Source organism: Euleptes europaea, chromosome 2, assembly GCF_029931775.1.
Source record: "Euleptes europaea isolate rEulEur1 chromosome 2, rEulEur1.hap1, whole genome shotgun sequence".
In the NCBI taxonomy this organism is placed as follows: Eukaryota; Metazoa; Chordata; class Lepidosauria; order Squamata; family Sphaerodactylidae; genus Euleptes; species Euleptes europaea.
Window position 1 is genome coordinate 44,287,543 of NC_079313.1, and position 19,482 is coordinate 44,307,024.

The 19,482-nt window shown below is 43.5% G+C and overlaps 1 protein-coding gene across 2 annotated transcripts in view; it reads left to right on the top strand.

Moving 5' to 3' along the window:
- The first annotated feature begins 720 nt into the window (after positions 1-720).
- ABCD3 (ATP binding cassette subfamily D member 3) overlaps positions 721-19,482 on the top strand; it is a 51,571-nt gene continuing 32,809 nt past the window's right edge. For both annotated transcript variants that reach the window (XM_056867663.1, XM_056867662.1), the window contains exon 1: positions 721-841. In XM_056867663.1, coding sequence (XP_056723641.1) covers positions 723-841 — 119 coding nt within the window. In that variant the 5' untranslated portion in view covers positions 721-722. The remainder of the gene's footprint in view (positions 842-19,482) is intronic.

The following is a 19,482-nucleotide window of genomic DNA, read 5'->3' on the forward strand; positions in this document are numbered from 1 at the left end:
TTCTCATTAGTATTGTTATATTGTTTTTATAAATATATTAAATGAAGAAAAATAAAAAAAATATTTTTTTAAAAAAAAAACACCCCTTTTAAAACGATTTTTTTGGTAACATTTCCAAACTCTTAATACATCGCTGGGAATACCTCTTTAGCTGTGAAGACGTCTTCCAACCGTTATTTAGCCGTGGCATCCAGAAACCCTTTTAAAGCGATGTATTTTTTTTTTATATAACATTCCCAAACTCTTACTACATCGCTGGGAATACCTCTTTAGCTGTTTGTATTAATTTTTATATTAGGTATTGATTTCATAATGTTGGATAACATTTCCAAACTCTTAATACATCGCTGGGAAGACCTAGTAGGGTGCCAGGCCAGGCCCTCCCCCTCTCTCGCTCGCTCGCTCTCGCTTTCCCTCCTCGGGCGGCGCGAGGCCCTCCCGCGTTCTCTTAAAAGCCCCTAACGGCCTTCCCGCTTCAAGCAGCGCGCGCACCTCCGCCTACCTCCTCGGCCGTGAGGCTGGCGCTGAAGGTGGAGCCGCAGACGAGGCGGGACTGTGGAGAAGGCCGGGCCTGAGTCGCCGCCTTCCACCTCAGCGAATAGACGTTGCCCTTCTTTTCCCGGCATCCACCGCGCCGCGGCGAGCCTAGTTCCCGGTCGGCCGCCGCTGTTGCCTGGGCTTGAGGCTGCGCCTGCCGGTGACTCCGCTGCTGCTCCGCCGCCATGGCCGCCTACAGCAAGTTTTTCACCGCGCGCTACTCCACCATGGCCGGGGCTACCGCTGCCGCCTGCGCGCTTCTCTGCCTGCTCAGCAAGCGGAGGAAGGCGGCTGCGTTGCAAGGGTTAGTCAGGCCGGCGGTCAAGGCGGCGGGGGGGGGGGGGAGGCGGTCGTTGGGCGCAACGAAGGTCCTTTTTGCTGATTGTGGACGAGGCGATAAAGTGGATGGCTGCAGCTGCTGGCTGAAAAGATTGCGGGGTTGGGATAAGGGTCAAGAGCCCTATAAGGAGCTGAGCGGGACTGGCTGATCCTTCTTCAGCAAAATAATAATAATAATAAGGGGGGAAACAAAAGCGTTTCTGGAGGGAATCCTTAGTCTTTCATTGGTCCTAGAAAGGAGCAAGAGTCCAGTAGCACCTTAAAGACTAACACAAATATTTTCTGGCAGGGTATGAGCTTTCGTATCTGAAGAAGTGAGCTGTGGCTCACGAAAGCTCATCCCCGGCCAGAAAATATTTTTGTTAGTCTTTAAGGTGCTACTGGACTCTTGCTCCTTTCTACCACTGCAGACAGACTAACACGGCTACCCACCGTGAATTATTTTCATTGGTTCTGTAAGGGTGGCATCCCTATGGGTATATGATGCCTCCCTAGATTGAATCAGGACTCTGGTCATTGTAGCCCGGTGCTTCGTGTTAACTGGCAGTGGCTGGACAAGGTTTGTGTAAGGGCCTGCGTTCACTGGCCGTGACTTTTCAAGGTTTCATGCAAGGGCTAGCTGAAACACCTGTTTTTCTTTGGGGTGGAGATGCCTGGTGTGGGGGCTGGGACTTTATACATGTAAAGCTTGTGCCTCTGACCGATAGCCCCATCTCTCACTTAGGTTACCCTTTATACCTGAAGGACAGGTGGCAATTCAACAAGTGTGTCTTTTGTGTGGATATTTATTGCTCATTTTGCATGCTTTATGTTCCATTCTGTCTTTAAAAAGTTCAGCATGGCTTATGAGGAGCTCCTATCCATACACAGGCTGAGTTCATATCTGCATTGTTTCAACAACGCTGTTATCAGATGTTCCCAAGCTATATAGGAGATCTTCTTGGGAGGAGGTCATGCTAACTGTATTTGCTATTTATGTAGCACTTATAATGTGTGTGATGAGTGTTGAATACTTCGATAACTGTGGCAACAATCCCAATAGTGTATCAAGTTATTCAGGGTGGCACCTTTTCTCTAAACAGTACCAAAGCTGCTCTAAAGGCTCTCCTTACAACCATCTTCACCGGTTTTCTCAAGGGCAGGGAGCGCTGTCACATTTACTGCTTTATATAGGCATTCATGTTACATTACAGTTATGGGTGGCTTTCTTGCTTTTCCAAAATACAAGGGAAGGCAGGTTCTTGGTATAATCTGATTCATCAAAATTATTTTGGGCAAGGTTTCCCAAAGAAAAAATGGCACCTAACTTCTTAGGAGGTGTATGTGCAAGAAGGTGTGTACATTTGTTAAAGCAGAATGGCTGTTTCTAAAGCATTTCATAATGCCATAAACCTGGCTGATAAAGACAGACATGTAGAGCTGAAAGGCTGGATGTGGGGGGCATGTTAATCCAGGCTGGCTGTTTGTAAGGATGAATAGTGGGTTTTCATGTGCCAACGATGGATAGTCTGAAATGTGACTTGGAAAAAGGTTTTGCATCCTCTGGCCTGAAAGGTGTCTTGGTATATTTGAAAATCTGCCTCCTCTGATAAACAGAGTGTTGTCTATTAAGCTATCAGTTGTGATGTTTGGAAGCTGGAAGGATAGCTTAGGCATTGATGATTATGGAATACTTGGAACCTACACAACATTTGGTTTCCAAATTAAGCACAAATCTAATCAGGGTGGTGGATCTAAAAGGTGGAATGGCTTATAGCAAGGTAATGATTATTTCAGTGCATTCCAGTTGAAGTAAGAATTTGCACTAATGAGGCAATGGTCCCTGTTGATTTCTAAACTGCTTGTTTTAAGAAGTTGTACAATTTATATTATGCAAGATCATGTGCCTTCTAAAGTACTGCATAACTGTAGTTGCATTGCCTTATGGACTGTAAGAGCATCTTCAGAAAGTGTTGCATATTGGTGGAAAAAGAGCAATGTCCTGTATTGTGCTGTTCTGGCCCAGCAAATTTTGAGGTCTTCCTCCTACTTAAATGGCTCTATTGCCAGAGGAAGGCTTCATGCTTTGCTGAGTGGTATAATAGAATATGGGCCAATATTTTAACTGTCCAGAATACAATAGTAAAACTAAACTAAAAAATCCTCATCCTGAATCTTTCCAAGTACACCACCCTATTGCTCAAATGAATTGATGGCAATTATGAATGGTTGAAGTCCCATGTATTGCTGTTTTGGGTTGGTTTTTTGATTGTTTTTTGTGATCAGTAGTTTTCCAGGTTTTCCATACCTAATGCCTTGCTTAAGTGCTGTCTGTATAAACGCTAATGTATATTGTACTGATTGAGGTACAACATATTTCAAGAGTGGTAAAATGTATAGGCCAAAGAAGAAGAGTTGGTTTTTATACCCAGCTTTTCTCTATCTTAAGGCGTCTCAAAGCGGCTTACAGTCGCCTTTCCTTCCTCTCCCCACCACAGGCACCTTGTGAGGTAGGTGGGGCTGAGAAAGTTCTGAGAGAACTGTGACTAGCCCAAGGTCGCCCAGCAGATTTCATGTGGAGGAATGGGGAATCAAACCTGATTCTCCAGATTAGTCTGTCGCTCTTAACCATCACACTGTGCTGGCTCTCGAAGATGTGCAAGAATGCATTTTTCTTCCATGGCCAATGCTGGTCAAGCTTACTCAAAAGTAAGTCGCATTAATTTTGTTGAGGTGAAATTTTAAGCAAATATGCTTCAGACTGCAAACTTCCAAGTGGGAAAAAGGTGTCATTCAGCCTAGTGTGACTTGCTTCCAATGCATTGGACCAGGATTTGCTTGAAATTGTATTAACTCATTACTTGTGATCCTAAAATTAAGCCAAAGAAGAAGTTAAGATCCTGCACAGACTTCTAAAATGATTGTGAGATGATAAATCACTAAATGTAAACATGAAACTGAAAAAATTAAAATTGAATAGTTTGAAAACAGTTTTAAGTCAGAGGCAAAATTAAATTTGTTTTCTCATTCTTTTTTAAAAAACATGCTTAGCTTGGATTTTATTTTTTCACTTATAGACTCCAAAAGTTGCATAGCCTGTGTATGTGTAACTGATACCATTACTTATCACTATATAGTATACGGACATCCAGGTAAAAATGATTTTCACCATTAGTTAGTAGTTAATTGTGTGATCATACATTATAGTTGCGTAATTTCCATTCCTGTTTGCTATGACTTGAGTCCCAAGTTGAGATTAACAAAATCATTCTCACTTGTATGATGTAGTACAAAGTCTAAGGCAGGTTTTCATTTAACTTGTTGAGTCACTGTCTTTTCAGTCTTCAGTGACTAGTATTACAAGCAAGTACATTTAGAAGTTAAAAGGTTTTTAAAATATTGTCGAAGGCTTTCACGGTCAGAGTTCATTGGTTCTTGTAGGTTATCCGGGCTGTGTAACCGTGGCCTTGGTATTTTCTTTCCTGACGTTTCGCCAGCAGCTGTGGCAGGCATCTTCAGAGGAGTAACACTGAAGGACAGAGACACTGTCCTTCAGTGTTACTCCTCTGAAGATGCCTGCCACAGCTGCTGGCGAAACGTCAGGAAAGAAAATACCAAGACCACGGTTACATAGGCCGGATAACCTACAAGAACCAAAAGGTTTTTATTCTGCATCTTTTCACTTTTCATGTATAGTAGTCAAATAATCTATGTAAAATTTAGTTTCTAATAAGGCAACTTACATTATTTATGCATTGCATTTTGTACTTTCATAAAATGAGCAAGAAGCTTCTACAGAACAAAAATTATTCCTTGACGGTGTTATCATAAATAGTGGTGATTTCTTAGGCATTTCAAGTTGAAATAATCATTTTGGTATTATCACTAACTTCCATAAAGCAGGGCTGTCAAACATAAAGTGTGGGAGCTTTAGGTGAAAGGTAAAGGTAGAGGTGGAAGGTAAAGGTGAGCAAGCACCAGGTCATTACTGACCCATGGGGTGACATCACATCACAACATTTATTAGGCTATGTTTACGGGGTGGTTTGCCATTGCCTTCCCCAGTCATCTACATTTTACCAAACAAACTGGTACTCATTTTACCGACCTTGGAAGGATTGCGCTGGCTACCTGAAACTGACTTCTGTTGGAATTGAACTCAGGTTGTGAGCAGAGCTTGGACTGCATACTGCAGCTCACCACTCTGCACCTCAGGGCTCACTGTGGGAGCTTTACTAAGCCCTTTAATATCCCCAGTGAGTCTCAATATTACAAAGGGCTGACTAAGCCACAAGTAATGGTGGTTATGGTGCGTTACTTTGTCCATGTCAGTGGTTTGGTTCAGACATGACTTCCTATATAATGAAGCTTGAAACCATAGTTTGCTGGGAATAACTAATTATCTTAAGGTTTACAGGAGTGTGTTCCAAGTGCTTTCAGGGCTCAGTCCTGTAGAAGCAGACCATCTTCTGTTACATCTAAACAAAGTCAGTTTATTGGTTCTTGTAGGTTATCCGGGCTGTGTGACCGTGGTCTTGGTATTTTCTTTCCTGACGTTTCGCCAGCAGCTGTGGCAGGCATCTTCAGAGGAGTAACACTGAAGGACAGTGTCTCTCAGTGTCAAGTGTGTAGGAAGAGTAATATATAGTCAGAAAGGGGTTGGGTTTGAGCTGAATCATTGTCCTGCAAAAAGTATCAAAGGTAATGTGCTAATCATTGTCCTGTAAGTATCAAGATAATGTGCTAATGAGGGAGTGGTATGTTAATATGGAACCATTGTATCCTGAAGTGATCTGTTAATGTGTGAAATCCAAAGCTAATCCGCATGGCTATTGTGGACTTTAGTCTTTGTTAGTCTGGAGGTTTTCAGGATGGGAAGCCAAGCCTTATTCATTCCTAAACTCTTTTTTTCTGTTGAAGTTGTGCTGATGTTTATGAATTTCAATGGCTTCTCTGTGCAATCTGACAAAATAATTGGTAGAATTGTCCAGTCTTTCAGCGTCTTGGAATAAGACCCTGTGTCCTGTTTGTGTCAGTCCATGTTCAGCCACTGCTGATTTCTCAGGTTGGCCAAGTCTGCAGTATCTTTCATGTTCTTTTATCCTTGTTTGTATGCTGCGTTTTGTGGTCCTGATGTCAACTTGTCCACAACTGCAAGGTATACGATATACTCCTGCAGAGGTGAGGGGGTCTCTTTTGTCTTTTGCTGATCGTAGCATCTGTTGTATTTTCTTGGTGGGTTTAAACACTGTTTGTAGGTTATGTTTTTTCAAAAGTTTCTCCATCCTATCAGTGACTCCTTTAATAAATGGCAAGAATACCTTTCCTATGGGAGACTGTTTTTCCTGAGTTTTCTGATTTTTGTTTGATTTAATGGCCCTTCTGATTTCATTTCTGGAATAGCCGTTTGCTAGCAGTGCGTGATTTAATTTCTTCAAGAACGCTGAGTCAACCTTGAGCCGGTTATCTGAAACCAAGTTCCGTTGGGATCGAACTCAGGTCGTGAGCAGAACTTGGACTTCAGTACTGCAGCTTACCACTCTGCACCACAGGGCAGACTGCTGCATCTCATGGCTCCACCATTCCCTTTAATTTAGCAGTCCGAGTATCAGGCAGAATGTTTAGAGAAGTGGTATGCAGTGCATTACCCTGACCTGGGTAGCCCAGGCTAGTCCTATCTTGGGAGCTAAGCAGGATTGTCCCTCATTAGCATTTGGATGGGTGACCACCAAGGAATACCAAGTTCGCTACATAGAGGCAGACAATGGCAAACCACCTTTGGACGTCTACTACCATGAAAACCCTACAGTGTCGCCGTAAGTTGGTTGAGACAGCAAAAAAAAAAAAAAAAAATGCAGGGCACTGGAGCATAGCAGAATGAATTATGGAATCTGCCTATACTATGGAGGGTGAAGGACTGTGGCATCTGTGATGGTCCTTGCGCAAAGAGGTTTGGATGACAGTATTGTTTGAGCTAGGAGTATTGCAGGGAGAGCTATTCTGGCACATTAAAGAAGAGAGGGGCATGTGGGAGTGGGGCTTAGATAGTGTGAAGTTGAGTTCTTGGAGACCAGATTGGGGGAGCTGGACATCATGCAATGGTGGATCTGATGAAGGGTTTTGTGGACGCAAGATGTGGAAAAGTGGTTCATAGATGAGTGTTTTTGGAAGCCTGTACGTCCCAACCACTGCCCCATCCCCATTCTAACTGGTTGGTTTTTGAGGCAAAAAATTGGGTTGATTGTTGACTATCCAGTGCATCTGAATGATGCTCTGTTTGGAAACCATTTGCTGTCTTATGATAATGTATTGGGCCCAGAGGTAACAGAACTTGGCTATTAAGCCAAGTCAATATTTATTTGTGCTTGCCATCGAGGGCTTCCTCATCCCCAAATCCTCCTGCATACAGAGTGGGGTTTGGAGCACAGGCATGGATTTCTCCCATTTGTGCAGAGCTTTGAAGAAAGCAGAAACAGTGGAAAAGATTCCTGAAGTGCCCTATTGTCTCCAAAGTGCAGCACATGTGAAAGATCCTGATCCTCTGCCCAAGGACCTCTGGGAAGTGCTTGTGCTGAGGTTTGAGAAGATCAGATAAATGTGAGAAGCAGCCTTCTGCTATTTCTTAAACTTTGTGTTGCAGTTTACGAGTATGACAGCTGAGGGAAGAAAGAGGGTGTTGGGCGTCTTCGTCAGAAGGAAGATGTTAATGGATTTGTGAACGCCTGCATTTGGCAACTTTTGTTAGCTTTGATTAGGGCTAATATTATAGAAGCTCTGTCATGCCTAGAATTATCATGATGTCGGTTGTAGGTGTTATAATAATAAGGCACGCTGAGGCTTACTGACCTTTGTCCTACTGAAATGAATGGTTTATGGTGTTGCATTGTCTGAATCATACTGTGTGTCAGGAGAGTAGATGAAAGTTGAGATACATTTTTGTGACACACCTGCGTATATCATGTTAGTGGCATACTTGAAATCTCTGTGTTACATACTTATGGAAGAGTTCCTTGGTGTTAAGTCTTTGGTTTTATTTAAAACCAGAAGTTTTCATGTTTAATTACAATTAACAGCACAAACCTTCCTAAGTGGGTCTCCATTATAAAATGTAGTCAAAGGGAGGCAGTATTAATGGGAAGGGGGTAGAAGTCCTGTGAGAGCCAGTATTTCATAGAGGTTAGTGTATCAGACTAGGATCTGGGAGACCCTGGTTTGAATCTACACTTTGCCTTGGAATCTTGCTTGGTGACCTTGGGTAGCCATAAACGAGAAAAAACATTTGCAAATAGCTGTATTGGCCCATACAAAATCCAGAACAAGCAAATAAGTCCATGTAATACCTTTTCATTCAGGCCAAACAAAATGCACAGCATTTTGTGTCATTGTGGTTGGCTTTATTAAAAAGGTTTTTACATGGATTTGTTTCCTTGTTTTGGGTGGCCTTGGGCCAGACACACTCTCAGCCTAACCTCTCTCACAGAGCGGTTGTAAGGATAAAGTGGAGAAGAGAACAATGTAAGCCACTTTGGGTCACCATTGGGGGAGAAATGTGGAGTATAAATGAAGTAAACGAGTACTGTACTTTGAAATCAAACCACTTATCCATAAATGCAGCAGATGGGGAGACACTGTGATTCCAGACCGAAGAGGTTAAGCTGAAAAATGCTAAAGTTACAAATATATAAATTTTAATAAGGTGCACATTCAAGTTAAAAACAAAGGCCTCTAGCATAGGCAAAACTTTCACATTCAATAGGTCAATTACACTGCTTGATGTATACACATCCTTAAGAGCCCGACATGCAACAGAAGGTGAGACATGGAAGCCACATTCTAGTATATAAGAAATAAACAAACATACAGGGAGCTTCACTATACTAGAAGGGCTTTTATACATTTTTTACTGTTTTTTATGATATAATTATATTATCAGGATGTGTGCTAAACTATAACTATATTACTGACCACTGAGAAAGGCCTTCTTAGGCCAAAACGCGTGTGGTCCTTTTTTTGGATCCTACTTTGGTCAATATAAGATAGTACATCACAGGTGTTCATGTTTGTATACATTGAATGTGAACGTTTAGCCTATGCCAGAGGCCTATGTTTTTAACTTGAATGTGCACCTTATTAAAATTTATATATTTGTAATTTTAGCATTTTTCAGCTCAACCTCTTTGGTCTGGAATCAGTACTCTGGTTGAGTTCCATTTGGTTCCCTCCCTCTTTTGTTGTTGTTTTTTCGAGAAACTGTTGTGCCCATGTGCCACCGACTGGGAAAATGTAGAGAAGTGCTCTTCTTCTTCAGCCCGTTAAGACAAATCCTAACTGTTTTGATAATGGAGAGAGCTCATGTTCTGCCCAGCATCATTGGTAATTTATTTCAGGAACTTCAGCAGACATTTTGATGATTGTTGTATTTAAAAGAGAAACTATTATTGATATTATTTGTTTGAGATGGAATTTACAATATTTTATCTTCATGGTTACTGTGGAGTCCCACATTGTGGGCACAGTGCCAGCTGCAGAGATTCTCCATCCCACTGGAGCATGGAGCAGTTCCTCTCCTTTCTTCAGTGGTCTTTCCCTATCCTAGGAGGAGGAGGGTGTGCTGTTTGCTTTTAGTAAAAAACTTTTCTATCACTAAGTGGCTCAAAAAAGCCCTGTATGGTGGCTGTAAGATGGCACAGAGAAATGACCATTCTGTATGATGTGTTTGGGAGAGAGGCAAGACTCTTATGTTGTCCTGCGACCGGCCCTTCCCCGGGCGTCGCAGACTCGCCCCCGCTCCCACCGCTCACCTGGAACCCGGGAGAACCGGGAGGCGACCTCCTCAACCCGCCAGCAGGGAAGGGAGGCAGGGGCCGGCCGGGAAGGAAGCCGAACGGGGGGGGGGGCTGAGGAGGAACCCGGCGTCCTTAGGCCCCGGGAGCTGGGTCAGCACGCCGCCTCCTCAGGGAACCCTCCTCTCCCCTCTGCAGGCTGGATACCGGACGGGGGATCAAATGGAGGTCCCGAGGAGCCGCGCGGCACAGAGCCCAATAGACCCCCGGAGCGTGACGGACCGCTGCGGGGTCAGGCGCCGGGAACCACGCCCGACAGCCAGCTAAGCAGCGGCAGGGCGAGAGCCAGGTGGGGGCGGGGGCGCAGAAACAGCCTCGCCCCCGGATGGGCCCGGAAATGAAGGGGACCCGAGGGCCTTATGGGCTCTGGAGGGCGGAGCCAGGGAGGCGGAGTGCCCAAAAGGGTCATGGGGTGGAGGCCAAGGAGGATACAGCTAGTTGTGAAGAGCCCACAATCCTGGCGGACTCAGACGGGGAAGAGAGCTCAGATTCCCCGGCTGAGTGGTCTGAGGCCGAGGAAACTCCTCAACCAAGGGTAGCCGCACAACCAAGGTGACCCCGGCAAGGCGACCACTAGCTTGGGTCGTGTTAAGAGAGGAGTGCAGATGAGGAGTGCAGAGGAGGTGATCACCTAAGGCATTCTCCTGATCTCATCCCAGATAGTGCTGAAGTTGATAGATTGTCCTAACAGGGAAGCCTGTGAGCTAGAATAACTTGGACACAATTAATTCCACCTAGTGCAGCATTCTGTTGCCAATAGTCAGGTGCTTCTGGGATGCAAATAAAAATTACAGATTCTGCCAGCTTTTCTGTTCAGGTGTATTGGTTCCTCCTCCTCAGTGTAGCCTCTATCCTGAGCCGATTTTGTCCTTGTGGGTTCAGTTATCCTTAGAATAGCATGTTTCGTGGTAAAAAGGGTCCCTCCTCCCTTTTTTGCCAGTGGGAAAGCTGGTAGGATGCAATCCCATGAAATGAGACTAACAGTAAAGAGAGCTTAGTCCATAACTCTGCTCAAAGGCCTAGTGTTTTACTGAGGTTTGATGTTTTCACATTCTTACACTGAGGAATGTATTGTTCGATGAAATAGTCAAATGTAGGAACAGAAAGAGCACTATGGGTGCAGTGAGGAACAAAGGATAGGTGAGATAATAGAAAGTGCTCTGAAATCATCACATGAGAACCTTAAAAAGGGGTGTATGTCGAAGTGCCTGAATGGGGTAGAATCTGTTTGGAAGCTTTCAGCATTCTGTATGACCACATGCATGAAAATGTCAGTTTATAGATTCTGTTCCCTCATTTCACCTCTCTCATAAAGCCAGATCCTCCTAGGGTAAAAGGTAATCTATTACTATATTGTATCACCTTTGCCCTTTGATTCCTGTAGTCAGTGTAACATGTCACTAGAAAGGAAATGTAGAGAAACAGTTAAATGTGTACACAGGTGGAAAGTAAATTGTAGTTTTACTACAGGAATGACCTTAAATTTTAAAAGTACGATTGGTTTAGATAAAATGTTTACTTATAACTCAGTGCAATGATTTGCAAACTTAATTTTAGTGACTGACTTGTATACTAGCAAATAAGTGTTTAAGAGGTAATTTTTAAATATACCATGGCAGTTTAAATAAATGTTCAGGTTCTTGTTGTAAATATCAGACTGAGTGTAGCCAAATGGGAAAAATTGTAATGTATAGGAAAAGTAGAAAACTTAGAAAGCTATTTCTATCAAAGAGTGTGAAAGATCTACAGAAAAGTGAGTGGAAATTTAACTTCCCGATGGATATGAATAAAATGTGTTATGATTACCACATAGTTTTAATAGTTCTTGCCTGTTGTGTTCTCATCTACACAGAAGTAGTGTAATAAATTTCAGGGTGTTTATACTTAAGTAAAGGAAACTATATATTGTTGTTTCTTAGTTCCACATGACAGTTTAAAAGGAAATAATTCACTTAAGTTCTGGTTAAATTAGTATCGTTTCAAAGAATTATGCACAATGGTGAAAGTAATTTCTTGATCTGTGGAAGTTTGAACCAAGGACCCTTTGTGGAAGAGGCCTTCAAAGAGCTGTACCTTCATCATGCAGCATTGGATTAATTTTGTGTTCATAGCTGAAATGCACATCTATATGATATTACCAGTGACTTCTGTAAAGTAATTGTACACTCTGTTGTTCAGGATATACCAGAGTGATTATTTGTAAATCTTGCTTATAAACTTTTATCTGAAAAGGAGCTAATTGGCTTTCTCAACTCATTGCTCAGCCAAGTTTCAGCTTTAGCAGAGCAGCTATAATTCCTCCAGGCAAGAGTAAAAAGTCGCATCAGCCAGTTAATTGCAGAACTTTGAGAAATTCAGAACAAAGCCCTTGGTTCTTTTTCCGCATTGTAAAAGAAGATGGCATTCTTCACGTGACAGTGCTGTTCCCCTTGCTCCTGATGGATTGTTGAAAACCCCTGTTGATTAGAAAATAACAGTAATGTAAGGCGTAGCTGTTCAATTCTAGCTAATAATATGTGCTACAAAATTGGGCTTCAGTAGTGATTTGAGCAGGCCAGCATTATACTGATTGTTGGTGCATGTCCAGTGTTTGATTTGTTTTAAACAATTAGATCCATTTCAGTTATTTTTTAAACAATTCGATCCATTTCAGTTATTTTTTAAAATTCATTGCGCATGATGTGCTCCAAGTCCAGTGTGTTCATATTTTGTAGATTTCAGTAAAAAAGTTGACCAGGTGCTTTTCTGTACCGTTGAAATAAATGGAACTTGACATGTCTAACTCTGGCTGGAGTGTGCTCATTGTTAATAATAACTTACTGGCATACTTTTCTGCAGTCCAATACTTTGGAACAAACAGATTTTGGAAGGATTGAAGGAAAGCAATGGAAATTCCATAAGGTGCAAGAATACACCACAATTCTGTGGAGAAGGGGGAAATAACCCACTTCCCAACTTCCCCCTACCTTTGTTTCCTCCCCTCTCCCCCTACTTCTCTGCCTCTCACTCTTTTGCCATCCTGCCAACTCTTCTCTTTACTCTGTCCCCCATGCCTGTCACTCTTTCTGCCCCCACTTCATCACTCTCTCTTTCTGCCCCCACCCCATCACTCTCTCTCTCTCTCTCTCTCTGTGTGTGTGTGTGTGTGTCTCCCTGGCTTCCCCCACATTGCTGCTCTTGGCAGCTCTCCCAGAGCTGCTCCAGGCAGGCCCGCTGAGGCTTCCCCCCACCACTGAAGCAGCCTCCAGGACCCTCAAAAGTAAGTGCATGCACAGACAACACTTTATTTAATTTGGGGGGGATTTCAACCCCCAATGCATTTTTTGTAACATTTTAGATTTTTCTGCAAACCTAGGGGCTCACCCAAGTTCATAGAAACATCTGTTTTCGGCATGTGTGGCCCTGATCTGCAGATTTAGATATCTGCAGATAGGGGTACACTTGAGAAATAATATTGTCAGGTTTTCCAGCCAACCTGGGCAATTCCCAAAAAGCCACTCGCTCAGACAGTCAAGTCAGAAGCAGGTAAACTTTATTGAAGAAGCAACGGGCACAGCTAAGGTAACTTGCAGGTTCAAAGCTGCTAATGAGGAGCCAGGCTACTAGGCATAACTTAAAAGCATGATTACATCACAGGTGCAGTTTCAAACGGCCTGGGAAATGACTAGATAACGGTGCTTGGCAGGAAGGAGGAAGACGGAGCCTAAACACGGTGCTGCTCGTTAGCCGCTCAAGGCAAGGGAGGGGGGAATGGACAGGGAGTGGGAATAACAGAGCAAATGAACATCAAAGCAAAATGCGAACACTGGCCTAACTCATGTCAGGAGCCTGACTGCTTTTACAGGTCAGCCCAAGCATGGCTAGGCAAGGACTCAGAAGACATTCAGTGAAGAACCAAAAGGCAATCGCAAGGCAACCTCTGACAAGTATGTAGATTGAGCTGTATGGAGCAACAGTAAAAGGCTTATCATTTTCTTCCAGTCTAGCACAGCAGTAAAGTTTGGAAAGCTTCTTACGTTATCAGTATATCTAATTCTCAACATGGCCCCATCTTGGGTATTTAAATCTGGAGACTGGAGAAGGACCAGACAAGACAGATCTTTCTACAAACCTGAGAAAAGCCCCAGGTTTGCAGAAAAACGTGAAAGAAAAAAATACATGGGGGGGGGCTAAAACATCCCAAAATAATCGAAGCAGCACCAATATCTTTAAGAATTGAATGTCCTCATTGGTTATTTTGGGGGTTGCTAGGCACCCGCAACAATACTGCCAGCTTTCAACCCTTGGTTTCTGTCTGGTAAAGGCCGAGGAAGAAGTTTAGGTCCCTTTCCCTGGCTGTTTTGGCCTCACAGGCCACCCCTGCTCCCCTCCCCCTTGCCCTCAAGGGAGGAGCCATGTAGGCCAAGCATGACAGCAACCAACAGATCACTCACTACCACAAAACTTGCACAGCTCACCCAGGCCCTGTGGCTACCACCTGGTGACTCACTACTATTCGGCAGCAGATGCCACACGAAAGCCAGTATGGTGTAGTGGTAAAAGAATCAGAGTAGGATCTGCAAGACCCAGGTCCTTGAAGGTTCCCCACTATGCAAGTAGGCCCAGTCCAGTCAGCACCATGCAACTTGGCCAGACTTTTCCTGAGGAGAGACTGCCAGGGAAAGGAAGAAGGGGAATGCTGAAAACAGGGGAAGATAAAGCTAGGTTGACCGGTGGGCGGGAACAAGAGAAGAAAGCAAGAAAGTGGGAGTGGATATGGAGGGCTTTCAAGAAAGGGAAAGAGGAAATAGTGGCAGAGAGGAAAATGAAATGCCCTATGCATATGCTTGCAGGTCCCCCACTTGTGCTTCTAGAAAGGCAACCAAATCAATATGAATACCATATCAAATGAATATCTGGTATCTGAAGAAGTGAGCTGTGGCTCACTAAAGCTCATACCCAGCCAGACATTTTGTTAGTCTTTAAGGTGCTACTGGATTCTTGCTCATTTCAACCAAATCAATGATATCAATACTGGTGGAATATTTGTCAACTGTGGTGTTGCTATTCTTTACCCCTAATTGTGTATCATGACAAAACAGCATGCTGTCTATTTGGAGAGGAATGGGGACATTTCAAAACACATCATGCGATAGCTGAAATAACTCTTTCAGCTATGTGGCAATTATTATATAATCGGTAAACATTTACGTCAGTAGGCAAAAAGCCTCTTTTTACTGTGTGTTCCTGTGTGGTATTTTTCATCCATTATGTTCTTTTAACTAATTCTTGAAATCTATCTACTTTCTTTCCAGTACATTCACGATTACAGAATTATCTCTTTAAAGCAAACTAAGGCTTTCCTTTCCAGATCAACAAATCCACAAGGAAGGAGGCCACACAGGGCTAAGGTTATAGGGCAAGTTACAGAATCCATAGATTAAAAAAATTCTTTTCTGGTGAGGGTGAGGTACAGGTTGCAGGAAGGTATGTAATGTGATTTGTCAAAAAGGAAGAAAGGATGATGCAGATTTTGGGAATAATTCTAGATACGGGTAAGAAAGGAGGGTGGGGAAGTGTGCACTTTGGGCAGTCTTAGCCCCTGTAGCTAGCAAAAGGGTCCTTCTGCTAACAAGGAGAGAATATATGTATTATGAGGTACTAATTACCAAGATCCTAACGATATGTATACAGACCAACACACAAAAGAAATAAAGGGGAATAAGCTTCTTAAACAAGAAAATTAATTTATTTAATTAACAGAAAGAGAAACAAGTTAAATCAGGTAAATAAAAATAGAGGCACTACAGAAAGGAAATAAATGCATATGTGGAGTACAAACACAGTTTAAACCCTTTCCCTAACAAACTACCTGCTTCTAAGGGAGGAAATTAAAAGGGAGAGTTGAAGACACGTGAGCCTGCTTCCTGAAGACCGTGGGGCAGCTCCGGATAGGGAAACTGACCAGACTGAGGAAGCACAGCAGAATGGGATGGAAAAGTAGAGAACCCAACCATACAGTTGGGGTAGCAGACTGGGATCCAAAACCAGCTACAAATTGGATGTGCTGAGGAATAACTTTTTATAAATTTTTGCTAAGATTGAGAAAGGGTGTTGGCATTGGAATGTGGGAGTGATGAAAAGTCTGTCTCTCTGGGAGATAAGCTAATTTGAACAGAGTTTTTATAGTAAAAAAAAAGTATGGTGTTTGAACAAGAATAGTCATACTAGGGGCAGAAGCATATTGAGGACATTGAACCAGGCAGGGTATAAGTATTTTAGTAAACAATAAATTACAACATATTTGTTACAAGCAGTTTGTCACATTTTCTAAAATATGCTTGTGTATGTCTACAGTGAGCACATGAATTTTCATTATCTAATGTAGATAGTGTTATATAAAATCTTTGCCATATATTCTTAGCGAGTATCATCTTAAGTTGTATTTCACTCATTGCAGAAGAGATTTATAGGAATCTTTTCCAGCTCTTCTCCCAAACACAATTTTTCCATTAAAAAGTTGGGAAAAGTCTGGGATTGGGTAGGAAAAACACTCTTCTCACTCTGAGGGAAGGGCATCTTGAAGTTCTGGGTTATTCCCATCCATTGCTAGGGGAGGCAGGATCTGACTTTTCATTTCAAGTCTCCTTGTGGGAATCACCTCAGGTTCCAGTTTTCCTCCTGCCTAGCTGGGGAGAGCAACTTCATAGCAAAGCTGTTGTGTTTAGAAAGCTAGATTATCCTTACTTACCTTGCTTCCTATCTCTTATTCTATATTTCTTTTACTATTCTGTTCTTACCTCTTTTTCCTAACTGTTAAACTTCAGTTCCTCTCCTAAATTCTTCCGTTTCCCCTCTTCTATCTCACTCTGGGAAAACAGACCCAGCTGACAAAGTGGCCCACGTGACAAACAGCAGGGGAGAGGAGGAAGACTTTCTCTCCGAGGGGGACCATGACTCTGCCTTGCATCCCTGGGCTCAGCAAGCCTCCATGGATCCCTTTGTCAGCCACTCTTGTGGTCTCACAGAGTGACCTGAGCAAAAAAAGAGGATGAAGGCAAAGGAAGTCAGCGTACAAAAAAGCACCAGCTGGAAGCGTGCCTCAAAAAAGGAGGGAAAAAACAGCAGCTGGATAAAAAGGCCTCCGTGGCTGCTCCCGATTGTCTCAATTCAGACCAGATCGCTGCTGGGGAGTCTGCTACTGCCAAAGCCCTCTCCAAAGAGAATGTACCCCTCCCTCCATTCAACTGAAGGTGCATGTGTAAGCATGGTTATTAACGAGGGGGTGACCCAGATGATTAGCAGAGCCTTAAAGGAACAGTTCCAATCTTGGCAGCCTCCTCCCTCTTTCCATGCCCCAGCGAACCAAGCAGTCTCCCCTGGGAATTTTCCTGACCATTCTCTGTCACGGTATTCTGCATAGCTCTATTGCAGCCAGGCTACTTCAGGGAGACCATGGCCTACTAAAGCAGCCATGAAATCTATTTATGCCTGTCCTGAATCCTTCCGCAGGGGAGATTCTGTTCAGGCTGACCCAGATGAGGAACTGAAGGAGGTAGGGGAATTTATATCAGATGAAGAGAACCCCTTAGAGGAAGAAGAGCATCAATCTAGTCTCTTCTCTCCAGAAGATTACCAATCCCTCCTTTCTATGGCCCTGCTCCTCTTAGACGTATCTTATGATCCTGACCCTGCAGAGGAAGCTATGGCTAAATCCAATCGTAGAGGGGTCAAGGAGTATTTCCCTAGATTTGTGCTGTCAATAAAAAGGTTCCTTTGTCTGAATATTTTGAGAGAGTAATTCAGGCAGAATGGGACAAGCCCTCTGTCAATATTCAATTCCCCCTGGTACCCCGTGGCGCAGAGTGGTAAGCTGCAGTACTGCAATCCAAGCTCTGCTCATGACCTGAGTTTGATCCCAACGGAAGTTGGTTTCAGGTAGCCTGCTCAAGGTCGACTCAGCCTTCCATCCTTTCGAGGTTGGTAAAATGAGTACCCGGCTTGATGGGGGTAAAGAGAAGATGACTGGGGAAGGCACTGGCAAACCACCCCGTAAACAAAGTCTGCCTAGGAAACGTTGGGATGGGACGTCACATTATGGGTCAGGAATGACTCAGTTCTTGCACAGGGGACCTTTACCTTACCAAGAAACTGTATGACATGGCTTCCTGCGCTATGTATATGCTGAAACTTCCTATAGTAGATGCCCCAGTCCTCTGACTTAATTTCAGAAGAAGGTGTAGACCAGGGACCAATTGGACAGGAAGACGGAATTCCTCTCTAGAAAAGCACACAAGGTGTCTGCACTTGCCATACAAACTACAGCTATTGCTGCCATTATCACCAGGGCTGCAATTTCCAGGGCTAAGAAACTATCCCAACTCCTAGTTGGAGAGGACAGGAGGGTAGCTAAGTCTGGGGAGGGTCTTAAAATCTTCTTCCTTCCTAGCCGATGCTTCCTTGGATGCCCTCACCTTTTCATCTCGATCAGTCGCTGCAATATTACCATCAGAAGAGCACTGTGGCTGGGGGCCTGGCAGGCTGGTTTTAGATCAAAATCAGTACTGCTAGCTTATCCCTACCAGGGCGGCAAGGTCTTTGGAGAATGACTTGACAATCAATCAATCAATTCATTTATTGCAGTCAATAGACTTGACAAAATGCTGGCCGAAACAAAGAATAAGAAATGAATGATGCCTAAAAATAACAAGGACAACAAAGGTTTCTCTGGTTTTCAATCCTTTTGGTCCTTTCATACTTTGCCACAATTCAGATCTGGCCAAAGATGCACCTTATAGTCTAATTCAAGGGGCTCCTTTCATAGGCAAGGATGATTCATCTGGCCCCAGCAGCAACAGCACTTCAGAGGTGACAAAGGAGAGAAGCTCAACAAGCCAGGGAAACAATGATGTCAGGCCTCCTTCCATGGGGGGATGACTGCAGCTCTTTCTCCATCAGTGGACCCAATCCCAACTAGATCCCTGGGTGCTGCAGATTATACAACAAGGTTACTACATCAAATTCACAACCAAACCTCAAGACCACTTTGTTCCGTCTCCAGCGTCATCTCGGGCCGACAAGCTGTCAAGAACCCTGTGGGCCATACTTCCTCTGGTGCAGATTGGAGCAATCAAGCCTTTTCCATCGGAGGACAAATCCACAGGGGTTTATTCAATATTATTTACTGTCTCCAAGAAGAATGGGGATTGGCGTGCTATTCTCGATCTAAAGTATGTCAACAAGCACATCTAATCGAAGCATTTCAGAATGGAAACCCTCTGATCAATAGTGGAGTCTCTACGTCCTGAGACATTTATGACATCAATAGATCTTACGGAGGTGTACCCAATACATACAGCACATTGAAGATTCTTTCGGTTCACCTCCATGGAACAATACTTTCAGTTCAAGGCCCTTCCATTTGGTCTGGCATCTGCTCCACGGGTGTTTTCAGAAGTTTTTGTCACTGTAGTAGCCCTGTTAAGGAGGGATAGAATCCAAATCCACCCCTACCTTGACGACATCCTTGTCTGTGCCCCCAACGAACAGGAATAATCTCAGATCACACACAAGGTAACTATGACGCTGGAAGGTCATGGCTATCTGATCAACATTTCTTTGAATGAAGACTTTCTAATCACAATAACTTTGGATAGAAGAGTCTCAGAGCTCAATGCCCTTTCCATCCAAAAGGAACTTGGTGTATTTCATAAGGACAAAGTGGTGTTACTTCCTAACCCTAGCTATGTTCCAAAAGTCAATTCTTCCATGTTCAGCAAGAATTGCAGCTACCTTCCTTCTGTCC